Raw genomic sequence first — 27,100 nt, forward strand, 5'->3', positions numbered from 1 at the left:
GCCACTGCAAATGCTTTGGGTGATTGTCCATTTGGAAGACCCATTTGTGACCAAGCTTTAACTTCCTGACTGATGTCTTGAGATGTTGCTTCAATAAATCCACATAATTTTCCTACCTCATGATGCCATCTATTTTGTTAAGTACACCAGTCCCTCCTGCAGCTAAGCACCCCCACAACAGGATGCTGCCACACCTGTGCTTCACGGTTGGGGTGGTGTTCTTCAGCTTGCAAGCTTCCCCCTTTCTCCTCCAAACATAACGATGGTCATTGTGGCCAAACAGCTCCATTTTTGTTTCATCAAATCAGAGTACATTTCTCCCAAAAGTACGATCTTTGTCCCCACGTGCAGTTGCAAACTGTAGTCTGGCTATTTTATGGCGGTTTTGGAGCAGTGGATTCTTCCTTGCTTAGTGGCCTTTCAGGTTATGTCTATATATGACTCCTTTTACTGTGGCTATAGATAGATACTTTTGTACCCGTTTCCTCCAGCATCTTCACAAGGTCCTTTGCTGTTGTTCTGGGATTGTTTTGCACTTTTCGCACCAAAGTACGTTCATCTCTAGGAGACAGAAAGCGTCTCATTCCTGAGCGGTATGGCGGCTACCTGGTCCCATGGTGTTTATACTTGCGTACTATTGTTTGTACAGATGAACGTGATACCTTCAGGCGTTTGGAAATTGCTGCCAAGGATGAACCAGACTTGTGGAGGTCTACAATTCTTTTTCTGAGGTCTTGGCTGATTTCTTCTGATTTTCCCATGATGTCAAGCAAAGAGGCACTAAGTTTGAAGGCAGGCCTTGAAATACATCCACAGGTACACCTCCAATTGACTCAAATTATGTCAATTAGCCTAACAGAAGCTTCTAAAGCCATGACATACTTTTCTGGAATTTTCCAAGCTGTTTAAAGGCACAGTCAACTTAGTGTATGTAAACTTCTGACACACTGGAATTTTTGTTGTATAAAAAATATATTTGCGTTTGTGGATTAATTTACTTCTGCAAGTGCCCAACCTGAAGTATTTGGCTTGAAAACCGTTACGTTTTTGTCCATTGAAAAACATTCAAAAAGCCTACAAAGTTCAAAAACTTACAAGGCTACTTCTTGGTAAATGGCTTGTCACTTTTATAGCATATAACAGAGTGACAGTCAGACACGGTAAAATAGAACAGAGGAGAGTTCTCTGGAAAATCATGAACCCATTTAAGTCTCCTGACACTTCTGTGGTTCTAGATGAGACTCTACACCTGAGGCCTAGACGCTCAAGAGGCAACTGTCTTTAATCTTTCTCTAAGTAGGTTCTCTGTTTGGAAGAACCAGCGATTGGGTGCAGCTGCGAACCTCAAAATTATACACGCAACACATTGACGCTCATTCAATTGGCCGACACACGTACAACGTTAGCACACGTTGGATACAGAATGCAACACGCAAAACACACCAAAATGTTTAAAAAACTGAGGACCTATGTTTACTTTCTACACTGTCCCCTTTGTGGAGGACACTTCCTTCTTTCTATCACTCTTCTATTTTTCCCATTTCAAAAAGAAATCTGTGACAACCAATCCTTTCTTCCTAATAGGGACTCGCAACCAAGAGAGCAGCAACAGTTGCACAAAAGAGGACATCCACAATTGACTCTCTCTCCTTCTAACCTCCCTGCCCCGCTCTGTCTATTCTTTAAACACACAGTGCTCACTCTCCTCTTTATTTTTATTTCCTCTTAAAATGTAACTAGGCAAGTCAGTTAAGAACAAATGCTTATTTACAATCACGGCCTACCGAAAGGCAAAAAGGCCTCCAGCGAGAATGGGGGCTGGGATGAAATTTTTTAAATATATTTAAAAAAAAATATAGGACAACACATATATCACGACAAGAGAGACACCACAACACTACATAAAGAGAGACAACATAGCATGGAGGCAACACATGACAACACAGCATAGTAGCAACACAACATGGCAGCAGCACAAAGCATGGTACAAACATTATTGGGCACAGACAACAGCACAAAGGGCAAGAAGGTAAAGACAACAATTCATCACACGAAGCAGCCACAACTGTCAGTAAGAGTGTCCATGATTGAGTCTTTGAATGAAGAGATGGAGATTTTAAAAAACTGTCCAGTTTGAGTGTTTTTTACAGCTCGTTCCAGTCGCTAGCTGCAGCAAACTGAAAAGAGGAGCGACCCAGGGATGTGTATGCTTTGGGGACCTTTAACAGAATGCGACAGGCAGAACGGGTGTTGTATGTGGAGGATGAGGGCTGCAGTTGGTATCTCAGATAGGGGGGAGTGAGGCCTGAGAGGGTTTTATAAATAAGCATCAACTTGCAGCGTGTATACTGAGATGACCAGTTTACAGAGGAGCATAGAATGCGGTGATGTGTCCTATAAGGAGCATTGGTGGCAAATCTGATGGCCGATTGATAAAGAACATATAGCCGCTCGAGAGCAACCTTACCTACCGATCTATAAATTACATCTCCATAATTTAGCATGGGTTGGATGGTCATCTGAATCAGGGTTAGAGGAGGATAGAGGAAACCATGTCTAGATTTAACCTTTGCCTGCAGCTTTGATATGTGCTGAGAGAAGGACAGTGCACCATCTAGCCATACTCCCAAGTACATGTATGAGGTGACTATCTCAAGCTCCAAACCCGCAGAGGTAGTAATCACACTGGTGGGAAGAGGGGCATTCTTCTTACCAAACCACATTACCTTTATTTTGGAGGTGTTCAGAACAAGGTTAAGGGCAGAGAAAGCTTTTTGGAAACTAAGAAAGCTTTGTTGTAGAGCGTTTAACACAAAATCCAGGTAGGGGCCAGCTGAGTATAAGACTATCATCTCCATATAAATGGATGAGAGAGCTTCCTACTGCCTGAACTATGTTGTTGATGTAAATTGAGAAGAGTGTGGGGTCAGGATCAAGCCTTGGGGTACTCCCTTGGTGACAGACAGTGGCTGAGACAGCAGATGTTCTGACTTTATACACTGCACTCTTTGAGAGAGTTGAACAGAGCACCTCCTCACATTTTCACTCCCCCCGCTCACCTATTCTATTTCCTTCCCTTTATCACCCCCTCTCTCCTTCTTTTCAGGCCAGAGGGACCACAGCAGACAGTGAATGGCCCTGATGTCATTAACTAGCTGCAGTTATTTGTGCTGAGCTAGCAAATCCACAGATAACGGTCTTCTGTCCTAAAGAACTGCCCCCCCACCACCCCCACCACCACCACCACCCCCCCCCATGCTACACAGCTGGGTGTAACCTCACACTCATCAACAGGTCATTCAAATGCATACATCCTCTCTACATTATAAGTGATTCTCTTATATTTGGAAACTATTCAGACCCATTGACTTTCTCAACATTTAGATACGTTACTGCCTTGTTCTAAAAATGGATTGAATAGTTTAACCCTCATCTACACACAATACCCCGTAATGACAAAGCAAAAACAGTTGTTGTTTTTTAAAATTTGACACACAAAAAAAATTAAACAACTGAAATATCACATTTACATAACTATTCGGACACTTTACTCAATATTTTGTTGAAGCACTTTTGGCAGCGATTACAGCCTCAAGTCTTCTTGGGAATGGCGCTTCAAGCTTGGCACACCTGTATTTGGGGGGTTTCTCCCATTATTCTCTGCATATCCTCTCAAGCTCTGTCAGGTTCAATGGGGAGTGCCGAACAGCTAGTTTCAGGTCTCTCCATAGATGTTCGATCGGGTTCAAGTCCGGGCTCTGGCTGGGCCACTCAAGGACATTCAGAGACTTGTCTCGAAGCCACTCCTGCATTGTCTTGGCTGTGTGCTTAGGGTCATTGTCCTGTTGGAAGGTGAACCCTTGCTCTGGAGCAGATTGTCATCAAGGATCTCGCTGTACTTTGCTCCGTTTACCTTTCCCCTCGATCCTGACAAGTCTCCCAGTCCCTGCCACTGAAAAACATCCCCACAGCATGATGCTGCCACCACCATGCTTTACCGTAGGGATGGTGCCAGTTTTCCTCCAGACATGACGCTTGGCATTCAGCAGTTCACTCTTGGTTTCAATAAACCAAAGAATCTTGTTTCTCGTGTTCTGAGTCCTTTAGGTGCCTTTTGGCAAACTCCAAGTGGGCTGTCATGTGCCTTTTACTGAGGAGTGGATTCCATCTGGCCACTCTACCATAAAGGCCTGATTGGTGGAGTACTGCATAGATGGTTGTCCTTCTGGAAGGTTCTCCCATCTCCACAGAGGAACTCTGGAGCTCTGTCAGAGTGACCATCAGGTTCTTGATCACCTCCCTGACCAAGGCCCTTCTCCCCCGATTGCTCAGTTTGGCCATACGGCCAGCTCTAGGAAGAGTCTTGGTGGTTCCAAACTTCTTCTATTTAAGAATTTTGGAGGCCACTGTGTTTTTGGGGACCTTCCATGCTGCAGACATTTCTTGGCTTCCTCAGATCGGTGCCTAGACACAATTGTGTCTGGGAGCTCTATGGACAATTCCTCCAACCTCATGGCTTGGTTTTTGCTCTGACATGCACTGTCAACGGTGGGACCTTATATAGACAGGTGTTTCCCTTTCCAAATCATGTCCAATCAATTGAATTTACTACAGGTGGACTCCAATCAAGTTGTAGAAACATCTCAAGGATGATCAATGGAAACAGGATGCGCCTGAGCTCAATTTTGAGTCTCATAGCAAAGTTTCAGAATAATTATGTAAATACGTTTTTTTTTTTTTATTTATAATACATTTACAAACATTTCAAAAAACCTGTTGTCACTTTGACATTATGGGGTATTGTGTGTAGATTAAATACATGTTAAATGTGTTTTTTTAAACATGTTAAATACATGTTTTTCTCATCAATTTTAGATTAAGGCTATAACATAAACTCATAAAGTCATGGGGTCTGAATACTTTCCGAATGCGCTGTATATAAACCAGGTAGTTTGGGTCTTCGATGCTGATTGGCTGAAACAGCATTTCAGTCGTGAGTATATTAGAGAATATATGAAGAGATGGAGACCCGCACGCTGTCCAAAACTGAGGCTTGAATGCAAGTTTGGAACCACCAAGACTCTTCCTAGAGCTGGCCGTATGGCCAAACTGAGCAATCGGGGGAGAAGGGCCTTGGTTAAAACATCAAGGTGCCCCAAAATGCAGAGTGCAAGAAAGTGCATAAATCAAAGGTGAAAACAAAACAAATGTTTCAAACAATTTACCATGGGTATGACGCAAAACTACTTGTTTACTGTTATATGTACAGTATATCACAAAAGTGAGTACACCCCTCACATTTTTGTAAATATTTGAGTATATCTTTTCATGTGACAACACTGAAGAAATGACACTTTGCTACAATGTAAAGTAGTGAGTGTACAGCTTGTATAACAGTGTAAATTTGCTGTCCCCTCAAAATAACTCAACACACAGCCATTAATGTCTAAACCGCTGGCTACAAAAGAGAGTACACCCCTATGTGAAAATGTCCAAATTTGGCCCAAAGTGTCAATATTTTGTGTGGCCACCATCATTTTCCAGCACTGCCTTATCCCTCTTGGGCATGGAGTTCACCAGAGCTTCACAGGTTGCCACTGGAGTCCTCTTCCACTCCTCCATGACGACATCACGGAGCTGGTGGATGTTAGAGACCTTGCACTCCTCCACCTTCCGTTTGAGGATGCCCCACAGATGCTCAATAGGGTTTAGGTCTGGAGACATGCTTGGCCAGTCCATCACTTTTACCCTCAGCTTCTTTAGCAAGGCAGTGGTCGTCTTGGAGGTGTGTTTGGGGTCGTTATCATGTTGGAATACTGCCCTGCGGCCGAGTCTCCGAAAGGAGAGGATCAAGCTCTGCTTCAGTATGTCACAGTACATGTTGGCCTTCATGGTTCCCTCAATGAACTGTAGCTCCCCAGTGCTGGCAGCACTCATGCAGTCCCAGACAATGACACTCCCACCACCATGCTTGACTGTAGGCAAGATACACTTGTCTTTGTACTCCTCACCTGGTTGCCGCCATACACGCTTGACACCATCTGAACCAAATAAGTTTATCTTGGTCTCATCAGACCACAGGACATGGTTCCAGTAATCAATGTCCTTAGTCCGCTTGTCTTCAGCAAACTGTTTGCGGGCTTTCTTGTGCATCATCTTTAGAAGAGGCTTCCTTCTGGGACGACAGCCATGCAGACCAATTTGATGCAGTGTACGGCGTATGGTCTGAGCACTGACAGGCTGACCCCCCACACCTTCAACCTCTGCAGCAATGCTGGCAGCACTCATACGTCTATTTCCCAAAGACATCCTCTGGATATGACGCTGAGCATGTGCACTCAACTTCTTTGGTCGACCATGGCAAGGCCTGTTCTGAGTGGAACCTGTCCAGTTAAACCGCTGTATGGTCTTGGCCACCATGCTGCAGCTCAGTTTCAGGGTCTTGGCAATCTTCTTATAGCCCAGGCCATCTTTATGTAGAGCAACAATTCTTTTTTTCAGATCCTCAGAGAGTTCTTTGCCATGAGGTGCCATGTTGAACTTCCAGTGACCAGTCAGTATGAGGGAGTGTGAGAGCGATGACACCAAATTTAACACACCTGCTCCCCAGTCACACCTGAGACCTTGTAACAATAACGAGTCTCATGACACCGGGGAGGGAAAATGGCTAATTGGGCCCAATTTGGACATTTTCACTTAGGAGTGTACTCACTTTCGTTGCCAGCGGTTTAGACATTAATGGCTATGTGTTGAGTTATTTTGAGGGGACAGCAAATACAAGCTGTACACTCACTACTTTACATTATAGCAAAGTGTAATTTCTTCAGCGTTGTCACATGAAAAGATACACTCAAATATGTGAGGGGTGTACACATTTACAAAAATGTGAGGGGTGTACTCACTTTTGTGATATACTACTGTATGTTGGTAACCAGTTTATAATTGCAATAAGGCAAGACACCTCAGGGGTTTGTGCTATATGGCCAATATACCACTGCTAAAGGCTGTATCCAGGCAGTCTGCTTTGCGTCTTGCATAAGAACAGCCATTTGGCGTGGTATATTGGCCATTATTGTAACGGTTTTCTTTAGGTGAAGTAGAGGCGCTGCATTTTGGTCCGCCTCTACTTCACCTAAAGAAAACCGCTGCATTTTGGTCCGCCTCTACTTCACCTCAGCGTGGTGGTTATTCATGTTTAATTTATAAAGACACTATACATGAATAAACTAACAAAAACAATAAACGTGCGAAAACCTAAACAGCCCTATCTGGTGCAAACACAGAGACAGGAACAATCACCCACAAACACACAGTGAAACCCAGGCTACCTAAATATGGTTCCCAATCAGAGACAATGACTAACACCTGCCTCTGATTGAGAACCATATCAGGCCAGACATAGAAATAGACAAACAAGACATCCAACATAGAATGCCCACTCAGATCACACCCTGACCAACCAAAACATAGAAACATACAAAGCAAACTATGGTCAGGGTGTGACAATTATAAACTGGGTGGTTTGAGCACTGAATGCTGACTGGCTGACAACAGTGTTATATCAGAACGTATACCACAGGTATGACAAAACATTTATTTTTACTGCTCTAATTACGTTGGTAACCAGTTTATAATAGAAATAAGGCACCTCTGGGTTTTGTGGCATATGGCCAATATACCACGGCTAAGGCTTGTATCCAGACACTCCGTGATGCGTTGTGCGTAAGAACAGCCCTTCGGCGTGATATATTGGCCGCCTTATTGCTTAAATATACCACACCAGCTCGGACCTTATTGCTCAAATATCTAGGCCTGGGCTACATATATCGTGATCTGAAAGGCTACATTCCACATAACCTACTGACAACTCAGTCTGTGTAAATCAATGTAAAAGTCAGATCGGAATGTGAGATGGTCTGTAAACTGTATCTTTTAAGAAATTAAATGGCTTTGAAAAAGCCCTCTCTTTTTAGGAAACCTGATTGACTGGGATGACATCTGATATCAATAGGATGCAAATGATCCAACTGACTCTCAACAGACGGTCTTTCAAAACCTGTGAACATTCAAATAATGCTCTGACTGTGTACGCACTGTTGCATGCGCTGACAACAGAGAGAGAGTTGCTCAGCAGCTTCAGAAACAGGAAGAGAACAGGAAGTGTGAGGGAGGCCCAGGCGGCCTGACAGGAAGTTATTCTGCAACAGAAACATTGTCTGATGAACCCAGAAGAGTTCATTAACAACTACACTAACATAACACCTTGAGGGACACAAACTAACAGAGAAATAAACACACACACACACACATATATAGAAACATACACACGCAGAGAACCAAACGCAGAAAAATAAAAACTCACAGACACAAACACACAAAACCTCCACTACACACTGAAACACACGGGTCATGTGGAATCTACAGGGAGGGGGAATTTGTTATCCAAACTGCTCACGGAGGATATTAAAATCAGACACATTACCACAGAAGCACGATAATCAACATCTCACACAGTATAGTTTCGGAATTAGCTAGTAAGCTGTCGTCCACAGTCCTTGGGCAGGCTATACATAGATCAAAAAATACAGCATAAAATCAAACATTGACACATCTCCATATTCATAATCTCCATATTCATCTGATTTGAAACCATAGAAATATAGATAATAGAATATACATTCCCATTGACCTTTGACAGTGGGTGGACCGGCCGGCCATCATTGTGGTAGTAATTGGAATGGCGTACCAGCTAAATCGCAGTGCTCTGAACGGATAGGTCCATTCTATGAACTATATTGAAATTACACCCACTCTGTATTCAAGAGTATGCTGTGTCTCAACCGTTGGCGGGCACAACACACGCACCTCAAATTATGTAAATTAGCGTTTAAAAGGCTACTAGTGTGAACGTTTACAACAAATGCGAAAAAAATGTTTTATGCAGTTTACAAGTTTTTTTTAAATAATTGAGGTTAAAAGGTTAAAAGTTTTTTTAACTATCAAATGCAACCGTTAATCTTTTCCAGTGATGAAGACAGAAGTCTCATGGTATAGTAGGGTATGCATTAGACTTGGGCTGTATAATGTATATACCATATACCAGGGTATTTTTAAATACCCACAGTAGGATTTTCAATAGCTCATTTATTTTTTATTTTTTCATGAATGTGAATATATTGAATATTTTCAAATGAATACCTGCAGTCAACTTGTGCCCTAGGTGAAAAGACAAAGCAGATCACGTTCCTCATTTCAGCTGTTGCGTCATTTTTTAAAACTGTTCCCCAAAGCAGCTGATTGAGCCAGTCACATAGTAGGTTTGTTTACAAAGAGCACACGGTGCAAACGGAAGCTTTCCTGACGCGACGACCCACTGTTGCGCAGCGCAAGAGAGCGGATCAAGTTACACTTGAAATTCACTACTAACGTTCGCCAGCTAAATATCTTCTAACTATACTGAACAAAAACATAATTGCAACATGTAAAGTGTTGGTCCCATGTTTCATGAGCTGAAATAAAAGATCCCAGAAATGTTCCAAATGCACAAAAAGCCTATTTCTCTCAAATTCTGTGCACAAATGTGTATACATCCCTGTTAGTGAGCATTTCTCCTTTGACAAAATAATACATCCTGACAGGTGTGTTAAATCAAGAAGCTGATTAAACAGCATGATCATTACACAGGTGCACCTTATGCTGGGGACAATAAAAGGCCAGTAAAATGTGCAGTTTGTCACACAGCATAATGCCACAGATGTCTCAAGTTTTGAGAATGCATTCAATTGGCATGCTGACTGCAGGAATGTCTACCAGAGCTGTTTCCAGAGAGTGTAATGTTCATTTCTCTACCATAAGCCTCCTCCAACGTTGTTTTAGAGAATTTGGCAGTACGTCCACCCGGCCTCACACCCGCAGACCATGTGTAACCACACCAGCCCAGGACCTCCACATCCGGATTCGTCACCTGCGGGATCGTCTGAGACAAGCCACCAGGACAGCTGATGAAACGTTGTATTTCTGTCTGTAAATAAAGCCCTCCCAGAGGTTTTTTTTTTTGGGGGGGGGGGGCTCATGGCCCTCCCAGGCCCACCCAAGGCGGCACCCCTGCCCAGTCATGTGAAATCCATAGAATAGGGACAACTGAAAAAAAAAAATAATCGTTGAAAATGCAAAATCGTTGAAAATTCTGCATGTTCTGTTTATATTTTTGTTCAATATATAAGTTCCACTATCTAAGATGTGCTGACAAAAAAAAGGTCTCCAGCAATGCATTTGGTTTGCTAACTTGCTAGCTAAGTCACGAGGTTAAAAGATAAAGTTTCTTGGTTACAGCAAAAGACAGCCAATCCACTCCTGGATCAAGTTCCCTGCTGTCTGATAATTGTTTTGTGAGTGCAGCAAACCTTTTGAGATAATAATACAACTTCATGAGCTGGGGTGTCTTTAGTCATTGCAATTTGTTTAATGTTCGCTTGCACTTGCTAATATTTTGCTAGCGTCTGCTATGGGAATTCAGTAGTACTTTGTTAGCATGCATATTTAAAAATACTAATAATAATAATATATTTGAAAATAAATACACTATTTATACAGAAGTATGTGGACACCCCTTCAAATTAGTGGATTCAGCTATTTTAGCCACACCCATTGCTGACAGGTGTACAAAATCGAGCACACTGCCATGCAATCTCCATAGACAAACACTGACAGTAAAATGGTCTTACTGAAGAGCTAGCTCAGTGACTTTCAATGTGGCACCGTCATAGGATGCCGCCTTTCCAACAAGTCAGGTCGCCAAATGTCTGCCCTGCTAGAGCTGCCCTGGTCAACTGGAAGTGCTATTATTGTGGAGGTGGAAACATCTAGGAGCAACAACGGCCCAACAGCGAAGTGGTAGGCCACACAAGCTCACGGAACGGGGCCACGAGATCTGAAGTGCGTACCGCATATAAATCGTCTGTCCTCGGTTGCAACACCACCGAATTCCAAACTTCCTCTGGAAGCAACATCAGCACAAGAACTGTTGGGCGGTAGCTTCATAAAATGGGCTTCCTAGACCGAGCAGCCGCACACAAGCCTAAGATCGCCATGCACAATAACAAGCGTCGGCTGGAGTGGTGTAAAGTTTGCCGCAATTGGACTCTGGAGCAGTGGAAACGCGTTCTCTGGAATGAAGAATCACGCTTTACCATGGCAGTCTGATGTACAAATCTGGGTTTTGGCGGATGCCAAGAGAATGCCTGCCCCAATGCATAGTGCCAACTGTAAAGTTTGGTGGATTGGGAATAATTGTCTGGGGCTGTTTTTCATGGTTTGGGCTAGGCTCCTTAGTTCCAGTGAAGGGAAATCTTAATGCTACAGCATACAATGATGTTCTAGACGATTCTGTGCTTCCAACTTTGTGGCAACAGTTTGGGGAAGGCCCTTTCCTGTTTCAGCATGACAATGCCACTGTGCACAAAGCGAGGTCCATACAGAAATGGTTTGTCGAGATAGGTGTGGAAGAACTTTACTTGCCTGCACAGAGCCCTAACCTCAACCCCATCGAAACATCTCTGGGATGAATTGGAGCACCGACCTCGAACCAGGCCAAATCGCCCAACATCATTGCCCGACTTCCCTAATGCTCTTGTGGCTGAATGGAAGCAAGTCCCCGCAGCAATGTTCCAACATCTAGTGGAAAGCCTTCCCAGAAGAGTGGAGGTTGTTACAGAAGAAAAGTTTGAATGGAGGTTGTTACAGCAGAACTGTTTGAATGCCCTGGTAACGCTTTCAGTTGCTGTTATACCGGTGTTGTACCACTGTAATTAGCTACACGAGTAACGACATTGTATTGCGTCCTCCCCTGCATCCAATCCCAGAAAGCGATACAGTTGAACACTTGCTTTCACTTATCCTATTATGTTCGATTGCTCATGCAATCCAGCTTTACTTCAAGGTAGGGTGGAGAGAGGGATGCATTTTATAGGCTACAGTAAGTATCTGGCCTTGAACAGCTCTTAACAGGAGATAACCATTAGGCCCTGAAGCCTTATGAGGGGACAATGAGGGCAGGGGGCCAGTCACCCATTTGTGGTAGGTTCGGTTAGATTATTTCAGGGAGAATTCTCCACTCAAATGTTGCTTGCTTACAACATACAGCAACATATTTCATCCGAAATGAAGTGAAAACTATTTGAAAGAACAGCACAGTGCTCTCCCAAAAATCAGCCTAATGCTCGATGAGGCTACTAGTGTGAATAAAAACAGTGCCTTGATTGTTAACATCAGACTTCGGCTGGCAGATATGGACGTACCAGCAAACATTGTTGTTGATCTTGTGGAACTGGAGGACTTGTCAACTGGGGGAATTGTCCGTAATCTGCATTAGAGGGTGTAAAGTTTACTGAGGACTTTCTCTCCAAAAACCCTCCTTGGAATTACGTGTGGTGGTGCGTCTGTCATGCTGGGACGCAAGAGCGGAGTAGCAACAAAGCTCCAGGCCATCTTCCCTAATATAACTGCTCGGCACACAGGCTTGAGCTCACATTCGGCGATGTGGTAAAAGAGATGGGAGCCATCAATCCTTTGAAAATACTTATGGACAAGCTATATGTGCTTTATACCGTATTCAATCAACAACAAAAAACGAATGGAGCTGAGGGAGTGCAGAGAGTTTAGACATTTAGCTGTGCTACAATCGACAGGATCTTGGACACTAAGATGGGTGGCATCCAGTTTTAGAACTGTCGAGTCCGTGTGGAAAAATGACCCGGCTCGTCACAAGCATTTCACCACAGCAGCTGAGGAGGCCTCCTGCGACGGTGTGACCCGCCAGCATATCCTCGCATGCGTTTGTCAACTATCTAGGCCTTATGTGTGATGCACATCAGGAACTATCCGAATTGTCACTCGAGCTCCGAAAGGGAGACTGCACAATTATTACTGCACGCGGGGCAGTCACCGGGGAAGCGAGGGTGTTCAGTGCAAATGGCAGAGCAGCCAGGCTGACACACACAACTCAGCCACACAGGGATTCACAGGAGAACTCTTTCTAAGGCGTCAAACTGAATGGTTGAAGACCCAGCGGCAGAGTCCTTAATCAGAGGGAGTTTTTCTCGAGCTCGGCGAGGAACCATGGAGGCCAGAATGATCTCTTAAAGATGACAGACGGTGGACAATACAGGACACAGAGGAGCTGAAGGTGCTTTACGCGCAATAAACAGAGGTAGAATCTCTCGGCATCGGTTCGGCATCGACAGTCCATCTATGGTCATACGGACCTACAGGCAATACAAGGACACGAATGGTAATGATAAAGGACACATTCCAGGTGGACATAAAGTGCTGGTGATCAGCGGTCAGCAACATCCCCATCTCCGGGGATTTTCTCAAAACAAATCTGATTTGCACCTCGACCCGCGCCTCTCCGCATACCTCCACCATATCAGGGCTACTCTTTCTGAACCTTGTTGGCCCACCCCCTTGACCAAATTCAACCCAGTCCCCTGTGGGAGGTCATGGGATTGCTAAAGGACACAGATGTTGTCACAGACACCAGGAGCAAGACAAGAAATAGGGAGGAGACGCACAAGGAAGGGCTGTGTTATGGGAGGTTTTGGAAAACTAAGGGGCACCGTGAAGTTAAATCGGAATAAGCGCTTCATATCATCGCATAGGCACGAGGCCTGTAAATTATAATAGGTGTTCTGCTGTAGCCTACATCGATGTATTTTATTGGAAGTATATTCTGATATCACAATCATTTGACTTGATAGGTTTGTTCGACTGCTACATTGACGCCCTGAAAAGCATATGAAATGCACGTCTTGTTAGCCCCACAGCTATGTGTGCATGTGCATATGGCAGGTGTTCTGCCGTGACGCCTAAAAATGTTGCTGTACATTGATGTCTAGAAAATGAGGCTATAAGAAAGTCAGACTTGTAAGCGCCACAGCTATACCAGAGCACGTGGGTGGGTATATTATACATGTTTGGGACGGTGGCTGTGAGAGAAACGCGCCAGTATCTCTCACGTAACTAGCATGACAATCACTGTCTATGATCTCTCTCCCACTCTGCTCCGAAAGACACAAGCATCTCTCAAGCGTTGCACTGAATCATTTAATTTAGACTCTGTGCGGTAGGCCACCAAAATATTTGATCAACTTCCAAATATTGTTTTGAGAGAGAGAGAAAGAGAGAGAGAGAGAGAGACTGACTTTTGGCACAAGTGCACCGCCCATCACCAGTGAGTGAGCTGTGCATCATTGTGTGGGTCAGTGAAACTGGAAAGCATTTTTTATGACTACAATTTCCTCCTCACATTGTAGCCTACAACATGTCTCCACACACCTAGGCCTAGGCTATTGATGGATTCAAGACCAGGTGGTTTTTTATTGATATCAGATTCTCCGTTTTGTAAGTATCAAAGTAGCCTGCCATTCCGATCATTTGTCTGGTATTAACAAAGATTCAGCCAATGTCTCCAGTCACGTAAAATGGCGTACATAGAATGGCATGAAATGCTTTTATTAAAAGGCCAACATTTTCCTTTTTTTTACCCACAAAAAATGTACCCCATGTATAAAACTTCTGTACGTGTGTAACGGATGTGAAACGGCTAGATTAGTTAGCGGTGGTGTGCGCTAAATAGCGTTTCAATCGGTGACGTCACTTGCTCTGAGACCTTGAAGTAGTAGTTCCCCTTGCTCTGCAAGGGCCGCGGCTTTTGTGGAGCGATGGGTAACGACGGGTGACCGTTGTTGATATGTGCAGAGTTCGCGCCCGGCTATGGGCGAGGGGACGGTCTAAAGTTATACTGTTACACGTGCCTCTACGCCACTACACAAATGTGATGAAATGAATGCAATGCTTTATAATGAAATTAGTTTTTTTTATTATCTTGTGCTCACTGCTTGTTCCAGCAACTCCCGATTTACAAATGAAGCACTGGATACCTCGCAAAGAAACTGCTTGCTATCCCTTTCAATTGCACATTCTTCTGTCACACATTCTTCTGTCACGCATTCTTCTGTCACGCATTATTCTGTCACGCATTCCTCTCTCTCTCTTCTCTCCCAACACTAACCTAACGTAGCAGGTGTAAAAGAAACACACCGGCATGCAATGTATTACGGTCGTTGTTGTTAATTACCAAGTTTTCTGGTGCTAAACTATGTCGAATGTCTCCCTACTACAGTTTGGCCCTGATCTGATTCATCTCTAGAGAAACTATGCAATGTGTGCGCATTGAGCTCACAGAAGAGAAAAAAACAGAAGGAAATGGAATTCAAAATAATTGAACCAATGATTTTGGTTAAATCTCTCAGCATAACACACACACACACACACAGAGATGTTCTGACCAAAGGCTAGTTCCCACCAGAGCCAGGCCTGTAAAGCAGCCCCCCTAGGGAGGCTGTCGACCCAGTGAACGGGTCACAGTGTCAACAGGAAACAGACGTGACACACACACATCCTACACAGGACATAAGTTCAACAACCAAAACAAACCCTTTTTAAAAATGTATATTTATTCTACACCCCCTGGCTTCTGTCATTGTATTCTAGGCTACTCACTGTTGTGACAAGGGCAGACTGTCAATATTGTGGCCTGTAACAGTCTGAATGCAGACCAAAGCAGCAACGAAAAGTTGGTAGCAGAAAATCATTTCACACAACGCACACAGACTGAAGTCAAAATTGTAAGCCAAGGCGGTAACCAGTGTGGTAAAACGCATCTGCGATCATCACAACAGACAAAGATCTCTCCTGCATGGGAACAGTGAACAAAGTACATCCTTGTATCTCCTTCCCTGTTCAATAATAACCTATTCATCACAATAAAGTATTCATAATCATCTATTTCCAGCCTCATCATCACAAGAGGAGCAGAACAGAACATCAGACAATCTCCGCCCCCCCCGGGGCGCTTGACGGGTAATGTTGTTTAAGAGCACCCTGAGGAGGCGGCTGGCTGCTTGTCTGATCAACTCTAATTAGAGCACATCTGTTGACCAGTGCTCTGATTTAAAAGTAGTGCACTGCATAGGGAATAGGGTGCCATTCGGGATGCCGGCCCTGTGTCATCTCCTCCAGTTTCGTCCAGTCATCACAGGAGACATGCAGTCAACAGCCTCTCTCTGTCTTCTTTGTGTCTATTTATAACAAGATTGGCTGTTGACTCAACACCTTCAAGTAAGACCTCTCTCTGGACTGCAATGGGGGGGGGGGGGGGGGGTGAAAAGAGGAGGGGAGAGGAGGATGGAGCATGGATGGGGACGAGAGAGGGGCAAACATGGCCTGCAGATGAAATACTCAACAACAAACATGCCCACACACCCAAAAGCACATGTTCACAAATGAGTTTGCACACACAGAGAAATACATGAAAAGCACGTATGCTTTCCCACACACACAGATTAAACAAAAATAAACACACACACACACACACATGGCTTAAACCAAGCCATCAGCAACATAAATCTGTCAACCTCAAGCCAACACAAGCCCTCAAGATGGCATCGACAGCACTGGAAGTGTGTGATCTACTGTTTGGACGCAGGATTCTGGGTCATTGTGTAACAGGCTATCTGTATGTTGGCTGTATGTTCTCTGAATGTTGTTTAGTGAAGGCTTCCCAGACAGACAGGAAATGAACGGCTTCTCTGTCGTGACACAGACTGTGGAGGGGCGGGGGTATGGCGTCCAGCCTCTAGGTCAGGGTGGTGAATGACCTGACTTTGTTTGGCCATCAACACCTCCCTTCGCCGGCTCACACACGCACGAGCGTGCACACGCACTAGTCAAACCCAGACTTCTCTAAACGCAGTCCCTGTCACAGTCCTTGAACTGAGGTTCCTCTGCTGCAGAACAGAATTCCCATTATAAATGTGGGAGCAATTACACAGCCATCCATCTAGTGTCTGTTATCAGTGGCCTGGCGTTCCCTGGAATAGTCTTCCCTGTCGTTACGAAGACAGTCCATCTCAAGGTGCATCCCAAATGGCTCCCCAATATAGTGTACTATTTTTTACCAGGTCCCATTGAGATCAGGTCAAAAGTAGTGTATTGGGTGTGCTATTTGGGATGCATCCCTAGATCTACGGGAAGTCCTCTAGATCCGTGTGTTTGTTTGTATGCGTCCCTACTTCCTGTCACTACTAATGCTGCTTTCAGTGCCACCCATTAGGAACAGAGCAAATACACACACACACACACACACACAAACACACAAACAAGCGAAGAAGAGAACAGAGCATGCTTTTAAGATTCCTATTACAACAGTGGCACTATGGTTATTACATACCTCTGTGTGCTTATTTCGTGTTTGTTACTGAATTAACATTGGTTAGTATTGTTCAACTTTGTGTGCTTACAGTAGGCCTATACCTAGCTCAGGGTAACTAATACTAATTACGTAAATTGTACTTCCATAGTTACAAAATAATCTGTTTGAAAAATACAGATTTGAATAGAGAGACAGCTAACCATATATGGACAGTAGGCCTTGTCTCCTGCTGCTGTGTTGACAGGTCATGTCACAGGTCATGTCAGGCTCCTTCCTGTCTGTCTGTCTGTCTGTCTGAACTATAACTGATACCGTTCACCTTCACTCATCCTCACATACCATCCCATCCCCGGCCAGTTAAATAAATCAATAGTAGGGCCTAGGCCTTTAACCCCACCTTACAGCACATCCAACTTCCTCATTTTTATTTTATTTTATTGATTTAACTAGGCAAGTCAGTTCAGAACAAATTCTTATTTAAAATGATGGCATAGGAACAGTGGGTTAACTGCCTTGTTCAGGGGCAGAACGACAGATTTTTACCTTGTCGGCTCGGGGATTCGATCTACTAAGGCTACCTGTCGCCCTAATACAAACAACAGATGAACAACAATGAACAAGCAGCATCGCTTTCTGCTTTTCACTCTTTTTGAAAAGCCTCAGCAAAATATTTGCTAAACCACTTCCTCTTTTTGACATTGTGACAAAGCGCAAAGGAACTAACTGACAGGCTGACTCTAATGCCGGGTTCTGCCCCGTGGTTTCGGCCCATTGTCTAACGGTGGGGGGGAATCAGGACCTCTAGAAGCCAACCGTAATAATATTGATGGCCCCATTTTCCAATTTTCCCGTGCAGTGGCCCATGTGTGGTTGGGAGACTAAATGGTTACAAGGCCCGTAGCCTATGGCCAGTCAGCTGGATGCGTCCTTAAAATGCACCGTATTCTTTACTTATGGACATTGGTCAAAAGAAGTGCACTATATAGGGAATAGGGTACCATTTGGGATGCATCCAGCTGACAGACTATAGGCTACGAGCCTTATAACCATTTAGTCTCTCAACCACACATGGGCAACTGCACGGGAAAATGGGGCCATAAATATTACGGTTGACTTCAAAAAGGCCCTGATTCTGACCACCTTGCCACGGGGCAAAACCGTCTGGCTGCGACAAGGTTACCACTCGCGCACGCACACACAGAGAAAGAGAAACACACGCGCACACATGACTGCAGATATACTATCCAATATACTAGCCCAATTAAGTCATGCCTTCTCACATTACTTGTCTATGTAGTCTACATCCAATGAAGTACATTACGGAGTTCTAACCAAGCTGGGTGGTGATTAGGGCTGTGGCGGTGACCGGAGTCATGAAGGCAGTCAAATTCCACGTGACCGTTTAGTCACGGTAATTATGCTTCTCGAAGCTCTGATGCTGCCGATTATCATTAGTAGCCTACCAAACTAGCTACCAACTGGTACTCGGCACTCTACTGTCCCCCTAATCACGCTGACAATGTAAATGTAAAAAACGCTTCACTCATGTGGCACAGCATTTCTATAAGCTATGCGATCGCGGGAGAAAACAGAGTGATGGCCGCTAATAAAAAGAGGAGGATCTCATGAGTTTTCTATAGGCTAGGCCTACTATATTCATTTCTCAACTTTCCTAATATTATGCACATTGCGTATAATTTACAAAAGGAGTATAGTCTACCTGGCTGGCATTAAAATAAACCACGGGGAAAAGCGTCCTCCATTCGCTATTTAAGTGCATAGATGATATATTTTTTCCCGCTGCCCCTGTTTCGATACAGGTGCATGAGAATGGTCCATTCTAAATCGAAACAAATGTTACACATTTTATTTTGTATAAGTAAAGACTAGATTCAATCAAGAAGTCTGATGGGTGATAATATGCGCTTATCAATTATATATTAGTCAGTCGGCATGGCTACCACAGCATTACGCTTAGTGTGACTATCATTGGTTTTTCAACAGGACAATGACCCAACACACCTCCAGGCTGTGTAAGGCCTATTTGACCAAGAAGGAGAGTGATGGAGTGCTACCACCACAATCACCCGACCTCAACCCAATTGAGATGGTTTTGGATGAATTGGACCACTGAGTGAAGGAAAAGGAGCCAACAAGTGCTCAGCATATGTGGGAACTTCTTCAATACTGTTGGAAAAGCATTCCAGGTGAAGCTGGTTGAGAGAATGTCAAGAGTGTGCAAAGATGTCATCAAGGCAAAGGGTGGCTACTTTGAAGAATCTCAAATATAAAATATATTTTGATTTCAATAACACTTTTTTGATTACTACATGATTCCATGTGTTATTTCACAGTTTTGTTGTCTTCACTATTATTCTACACTGTAGAAAATAGTACAAATAAAGAAAAACTGGAATGAGTAGGTGTGTCCAAACGTTTGACTAGTACTGTACACATTGGAATTGGATAAGGATGAGCGCAGTCGCATCCCGGATGAGCCGGTCTTCACTTGTATGTAGCCTGTGAGAAAGACCTGATCATGTGAAGGAGAGCCATGTGAGTGCGAGACGCTTCGGATTGCGCAGCACACTCAGGGAGAAGGGCACAACGCAGCAAGCCAGGCCGCAAAGAGCATGGATTTTTTTAGGGCGCATTACAGCCACAAAGGGGATGCTACTGTGAAATTCAAGGCATTATCAAGTGCTTATCAAATTGTGAATGAGAGACTATTGGTGTGTTTAGCCTGAGCAAAAAAACTAAGCAGAGCTCATGCCTTTCAAGCGACTTTTTTTCAAATCATTAGTCTCATCATGTATTAAAAATCTAAACATATAGCCCAACATTTGTAGAACAACTAAAGTTACATTAATAACTCTAAATTAAGCATATAGGAGTACCTGTTTCTTTGTTAACCGCTCAACACAGAATAGCCGCGCTCCCTCAAATCGTTTGGAGAAAATATTTATATATTTGTTCAACTGTATTCTTCATACTATGGGATAATATAAAATAATGCCACGGAATCATAAGCTAATCTTGTCTGCTAAATGAACTAGTTTAGCCCACAGCCATTTGGCATAACCACATCAGGACCGAGCATAAGGACAACTCAGAGTATGGTATTCTGTTCTTCTGAAATAGACTACATTTTCTTCATATCATGCTTCTTTAGACCTGTCTAAAATAAATAATGGATTTATTGTGAAGGTGTAGGGGATATTACATGGATTTGTTAGACTTTTTGTTATGTGTGGAAGCCAGGAGATGCTAAATGGATTTATGTTAATTAACGGTGAATTACCGTGAGACCGACAGTTATTTGTTTGACAATCACCGGCTGACGAAATTTCACGACCGCCGCAGGCCTAACGGTGATAGCCTACTATGATATGTAATATCTCCTTATGACACGCAAATTAAACAGCGATTATGTCCAATATTAATCGATAACCTCACAACCCAGTCCCATGCATTCAGGGTTTGTTCTCAACAAAGGCAATGAATAAATGTGAAGGACATGTCATCGCTTTGGGGAACAGTATCTTCATCTGGTTGTGATGCTCGACTCAAATGCAAAAACACATTTCAGCAAGGTCCAAAGCAAATTTTTTCTAACACTGAGTCATTAAGGGAAAGCAATTATGTTGTAACGATGAAAAGACACCCTATTGCAACAGCAACAACACATGGCATGGAGAGCTCACGTGAAGAGAATTTGATATTATTGTGACTGGCAGAAATGCCCAACCTGATCTCAGAGCATTTCGTATTATTCTCGACGTAATTCTGAGGCACTCCATTTAGTATATGTTACGTTTCGTATGGTATGTAATTACATTTTGAATGTCCATCACCAATCTCATATGATATGTTACGATTTACAATTCAAATTGTTTTAGGAATTTTCTAAATGTGCAATGTTATGAATTTTCAAAACGTATGATATGTTATGAATTCTAGCTAGGTATCTAACATTAGCTAGCTGGCTACCATTAGTTAGGCTAGAGGTTAAGGCCAGGGTAAAGTTTAGGAGTTAGGTTAAAGGGTTAAGGGCAGGGTGAGCTAAAAGGGTTAAGGTTAGGGGAAGGGTTAGTTAACACGCCAAGTAGTTGCAATGTAGCAAAAAAGTAGTATGTAGTTGAAAAGTTGCTATTTAGCTAAAATGCTGTCACTGATGATATTCAAATTTGCAACCTTCATTTGCATTATACACCCACCTGTCCAACCAAACTACTTTCGTTTTTGCATTAAGTAACCGTCTGTCTTATGTAACCATACAAACGTAACATATCATACTTACTTGCAGTCCAGCTTTACATTTACAATGCTACATCTAGTCTATGAGACCAGGCTGAAACGCCCCATGGATATGCTACCCCGCCAGCACCTGGGCTGAGGACTTTCAGAATCACACAACACTCATGATTTCAACCAACAGATCATTCAGCCTATCAGCATAATAGCACTGATCTCCTTAATCTTCTGCACCTATATGAAGGCATGCTCGCACATGCTTTGCCTTATCTGCTCTGTGTACAGTAGCTAGAAGAACACCACCCATATGTTGCAACAGCAAGCCAAATTCTAACTGTACTAATGCAATTATTGCTCTACATATGGACAGCTAAATAACATAACCAGAGAATGCTTCTAGGTTCTCACATGTGAGCGTATCAATTCATTAATTGCCCGGTAACAGAGACACACAGTGACTGACAGACAGACAATGCGCTCTGCGCTCTGCAAAGGTCGGCAGAAATCTTTCAGTGGGCTTTCAGGGACCGCGGAGGGGCATACCTCAAAGAGACCTTCACACAGCAGTCGTTCTGGCTCGCCATCCTGTCCTCTTTCTTTCAGTGCTCCCCTCTGTTACAAAAGTATCTGAACTGTGCCAGTCAGAGTCCGTTTAGTGCGTAAAAATCCAGTATTGCGTCAAACAAAAGCGCATTGAGCGGTACTTCAGGTTAGAAGCTCGGGCCGCGGTGCTGTCATCATAACCTGCCGTGGGTAATCCTGCTACCGTCGGCTTCTGCTTCTGTCCACTCTCACGATCTACACCTCCGTTCTTCGCACGCGCTTTTCTTCTCCTTTCTTATTTATTTCGCCGCTGCTACATCCTGTTGTGTATGTGCGAAGTCTACAAACCGTTTCGGCGCTCATCCAAAACGACACAGTAACAGCCTTCTCTGCCTATTTATTGTCTGTCTCACATTGAATGTGCACAGCGGAGACAGAGAGAGAAAACCATAGGGGGCGGGTGTGAATCGCATTTGATTGACAAGCTCTTAGCCACACATATCAAATGCTCCCACCCCAGTCCTACCTAATAGGCCAATTAGGGAGCAGAGCCTCAAAGTCTCAGAGGCGCCCAATGGTGTGCGCGTGCGCGTGCGCGCGTATGCGTGTGTTAGGTTGGGGGCAGAAGCACAGGGAACATCTGAGGCCCGTTAACCAGTCATAAAGAGAGTCAATGTTCCCATGTTTGAGAGGGGGGTTCAAGGTCACAGATTTAACATCATTGGGGTCAAAGGTAACATACCAAGTTAGGGATGTAGTTGTATGACGACTAGTGCATGGTAAAGTAAAAAAAGAGTGAGTGAGTCTATCCACTACAGATAACATATAACAAGCACAGAACAAGCTGGGATAGGCCGGGCGTGACTAGCGGCAGATAGGTAAGGGTTTTCAGGAAGAGTGAGTCCATCCACCACTGATAGGCCTATATTGCTTCATCAGGCAACGAGCCAACATTTCCTGTCAACAGAGGCATATCCAATATCTCTTTTAACAATACTTGTGATTCGTCAGGTTGAATGTGTCCTTCGCCATAAAATAAGCATTTAAAACACGTTTTTATCTCAGGGTCTACCATTTTCCGCCTGAATAAGTGGGAAATCACGTGTTAGTTTACACGCACGTATCTGCGTGGTCTAGAATGGACTACAATGGCACCCCACGTGCAGAAAATGGGAGACCCTGGGTAAAAACTTTTTTAAACGCTATTTGATGGCGAAGGACAGTGTTGTTCCTAGAGACATTGGATGTTGTTGGGAAACGTTATTTTGGTGAAACAGCATAGTTTAGGTTTGGTTGATCAAGGATGCCAGGCTACGGAAGCTTCCACTATCGAGCCATCTGTAAACAATGGCTCCTTGCGGGATGAGTCCTATAGTGACTAATGGCAGATAGATCATGGTTTTGAGTAAAAAGAGTGAGTCTATCCACTACTAGTAAAATAGCAGAAGCAACATAACTCATTACAAGCATGTAACAAGTTATATTAGACCTATGGATTTGATGTTAAAGAGAGTAAGGTTTTATCAACTGGTATTGCAATGGTGTTATGGTAGAATGTGTTTCTGGTGGGGAGGAGCAACCTGCGAAGGAAGTGGCTCAGTGCCGTGTTTCTTTCCTGCTTTCAGTCACAATCTTCAAAAGAGGAAATGTAAGTTCTCTCTTCCGTTTTTTTCGCCCCTCTGTTCTCTCCTGCCGATCATCTCCAGGCTATCGTAGCTGTGGTGAATGTTTGGAAGGAATGTCAGAATCAAGGACCATCTCTGATCTTTTGTACTTTTGATTTTCTCAATGAGGATGTGTTTCAAAAGTATGATTTCCTCTCTCTGACTTTGGCTTCGACAAACGTCTTGATTCCTACCTATTTAAGGTTCATCTTTGTAGAAAAACCGAACATGTCCTAAATCCTTTCCTCACCCTCCATGGCTCATGTTGAAGGGATCAAATCCCATCTGACAAATTGTAATTTTGTTCGGACACCATTATCTGGGATGAATTAGATGCATGTCACAGAAACAGGGCAGATTTCCAATCCAACATGTTATGAGAGCTGCACAGACAGTATGATCCATCGTTTCAATTCCATACAACTTTTTTTATTTTTTTTACCCTTTTTTTCCCATTGGTTTTTCCAAAACACACAAGAAGACAAATTAGTGTCCACACTTTTGAGTCGTTATAGAACATAATTGTAGAGAATGTATGATATCCGGGGCTATATAACAGCACTTTGTAAGATGCTGAAATTCCCCTTTTAAAATGTAAAAACAAAACAAGGAGAAGGATCCTCATTCTTATCAGGAGCTTATGTTGGTTGGTTTGCTGATATCTAGGCGTTGTAAGAGCTGGCATGTGTCAGCAATGCATGGGCAGAGGAACGCCCCATGGTTAAAGGTCCAATGCATGGGCAGAGGAACGCCCCATGGTTAAAGGTCCAATGCATGGGCAGAGGAACGCCTCATGGTTAAAGGTCCAATGCATGGGCAGAGGAACGCCCCATGGTTAAAGGTCCAATGCATGGGCAGAGGAACGCCCCATGGTTAAAGGTCCAATGCATGGGCAGAGGAACGCCCCATGGTTAAAGGTCCAATGCATTGGGCAGAGGAACGCCCCATGGTTGAAGGTCCAATGCATTGGGCAGAGGAACGCCCCATGGTTAAAGGTCCAATGCATTGGGCAGAGGAACGCCCCATGGTTAAAGGTCCAATGCAGCCTTTTTATCTCAATATTAAATAATTTCTGTGTAGCAATTAAGTACCTTACTGTGATTGTTTTCAATTAAAATGGTCAAAAAGAAAGATACATTTTTTTTGCTGCTTAGCAAAGAGCAATTTCTAAAGCAAGAATTTTGCTGGGAGTGTCTGGGACTGGTCTGAGTGGGGAGGGGGAAACTGAAAACTAGCTGTTATTTGCAGAGAGGTTTGGAACTCTCTTAACTCATTTACTGTCTGGTTATGTCACCAGGCAGGCCAAAACGCCATCCCACCAAACAGGCAGACATTTCAGGTGGTCTTTTCAAACAGCTCTTACACTAAAGGCGTATAATCATCATTTTCACAGTGTTATTCCAAATCTGTAACGAGTGCACTGAGAGTCAGGAAGCAATTTCAGGGAGTGAGTGTTTTAATAAATAAAATAAACAACGAACACGAAACACAAACAACGTATCGACATGAAAACAGAGTCAATAACACCTGAGGAAAGAACAAAAGGGGAGTGACAGATGTAGAGAAGATAATCAAGGAGGGGATGGAGTCCAGGTGAGTGTCATGAGGCGCAGGTGGGCGAGACGATGGTGACAGGGGTGCGGGATAATCAGCAGCCTGAAGACCTAGAGGCCGGAGAGGGAGTATACATGACAAAGTCCAACTCAAGGTGTCATAATTGTTTTTTACCCCCCTCTCTAACATTTGAAATATTTTCACATGACCCTTCCCTTGTTCTGTAAAATATACTGAACAAAAATATAAAACCGCAACGTGCAACAATTTCAAAGATTTTACTTAGTTACAGTTCATATAAGGCAATCAGTCAATTGAAATGAATTCATTAGGCCCTAATCTATGGATTTCAAATGACTGGGAATACAGATATGCATCTGTTGGTCACAGATTCCTTAAAAAAGGTAGGGGCTTGGATCAGAAAACCCATTAGTATCTGGTACAACCACCATTTGCCACGACACATCTCCTTCACATAGAGTTGATCAGGCTGTTGATTGTGGCCTGTGTAATGGTGTCCCACTCATCTTCAATGGCTGTGCAAATTTGCTGGATATTGGCGGGAACTGGAACATGCTGTCCTACACATTGATCCAGAGCATCCCAAACGTGCATTTTCAGCTTCCAGGAATTGTGTACAAATCCTTACGACATTGCATTATCGTATTATCGTATTGTCGTGCATTGCATTATCGTGCTGAAACATGATGTGATGGTGGCGGATGAATGACACAACAATGAGCATCATGATCTTGTCACAGTATCTCTGTGCATTTAAATTGCCATCGATAAAATGCAATTGTGTTCGCTGTCCGTAGCTTATGCCCATACCATCCCCCCCACCGCCACCATGGGGCACATTGTTAAAAACGCTGACATCATCAAACCGCTCGCCTACACAACGCCATACACACACACACGTCTGCCATCTGCCCGGTACAATTGAAATTGGGATTCATCTGTGAAGAGCACACTTCTCCAGCATTCCAGTGGCCATCGAAGGTGATAATTTGCCCACTGAAGTCAGTTACAACGCTGAACTGCAGTCCGATCAAGACCCTGATGAGGACGATAAGCATGCAGATGAGCTTCCCTGAAATGGTTTCTGACAGTTTGTGCAGAAATCCTTCGGTTGTGCAAACCCACCGTTTCATCAGCTGTCCGGGTGGCTGGTATCAAACCATCTCGCAGGTGAAGAAGTTAGATGTGAAGGAACCGGATGTGAAGAAGCCGGATGAGAAGAAACCGGATGTGGTAGTCTGCGGTTGTGAGGCCTTTGGACGTACTGCCAAATTCTCTCAAATGATGTTGAAGGCGGCTTATGGTAGACAAATTAACATTCAATTCTCTGGCACAGCTCTGGTGGGCATTCCTGCAGTCAGCATGCACATTGCACACTCCCTCAAAACTTGAGACATCTGTGGCATTATGTTGTGTGACAAACTGCACATTTTACAGTGGCCTTTTATTGTCTCCAGCAAAAGGTGCACATGTGTAACGATCATGCTGTTTAATCAGCTTCTTGACATGCCACACCTGTTAGGTGGAAGGATTATCTTGGCAAAGGAAAAATGCTCACTAACGGGGATGTAAACAAATTTGTGCACAGAATTTGAGTGAAATAATCTTTTTGTGCATTCTGTATGGATAATGTTTGGAATCTTTTATTTCAGCTCATGAAACATGGGACCAACACTACGTGTTATGTTTATGTTTTTGTTCAGTGTAAATTGAACACCCTCCCACCCTCACCTCAAAATAATGTTTACGACCAAAGATAACAATAACTGTAGCGACCCTGTGTTTATAAATG

At 43.6% G+C, this 27,100-nt stretch overlaps 1 protein-coding gene across 5 annotated transcripts in view; it reads right to left on the reverse strand.

The window, feature by feature from the left end:
- The window catches only part of LOC109890808 (kinesin-like protein KIF21B), a 113,628-nt gene extending 91,140 nt beyond the window's left edge, over positions 1–22,488 (reverse strand). For all 5 annotated transcript variants that reach the window (XM_031824735.1, XM_031824734.1, XM_031824733.1 and 2 more), the window contains exon 1: positions 22,070–22,488. In XM_031824735.1, coding sequence (XP_031680595.1) covers positions 22,070–22,110 — 41 coding nt within the window. In that variant the 5' untranslated portion in view covers positions 22,111–22,488. The remainder of the gene's footprint in view (positions 1–22,069) is intronic.
- Positions 22,489–27,100: the final 4,612 nt, after the last annotated feature.

The sequence above is a fragment of the Oncorhynchus kisutch genome, linkage group LG5, assembly GCF_002021735.2.
Source record: "Oncorhynchus kisutch isolate 150728-3 linkage group LG5, Okis_V2, whole genome shotgun sequence".
In the NCBI taxonomy this organism is placed as follows: domain Eukaryota; kingdom Metazoa; phylum Chordata; class Actinopteri; order Salmoniformes; family Salmonidae; genus Oncorhynchus; species Oncorhynchus kisutch.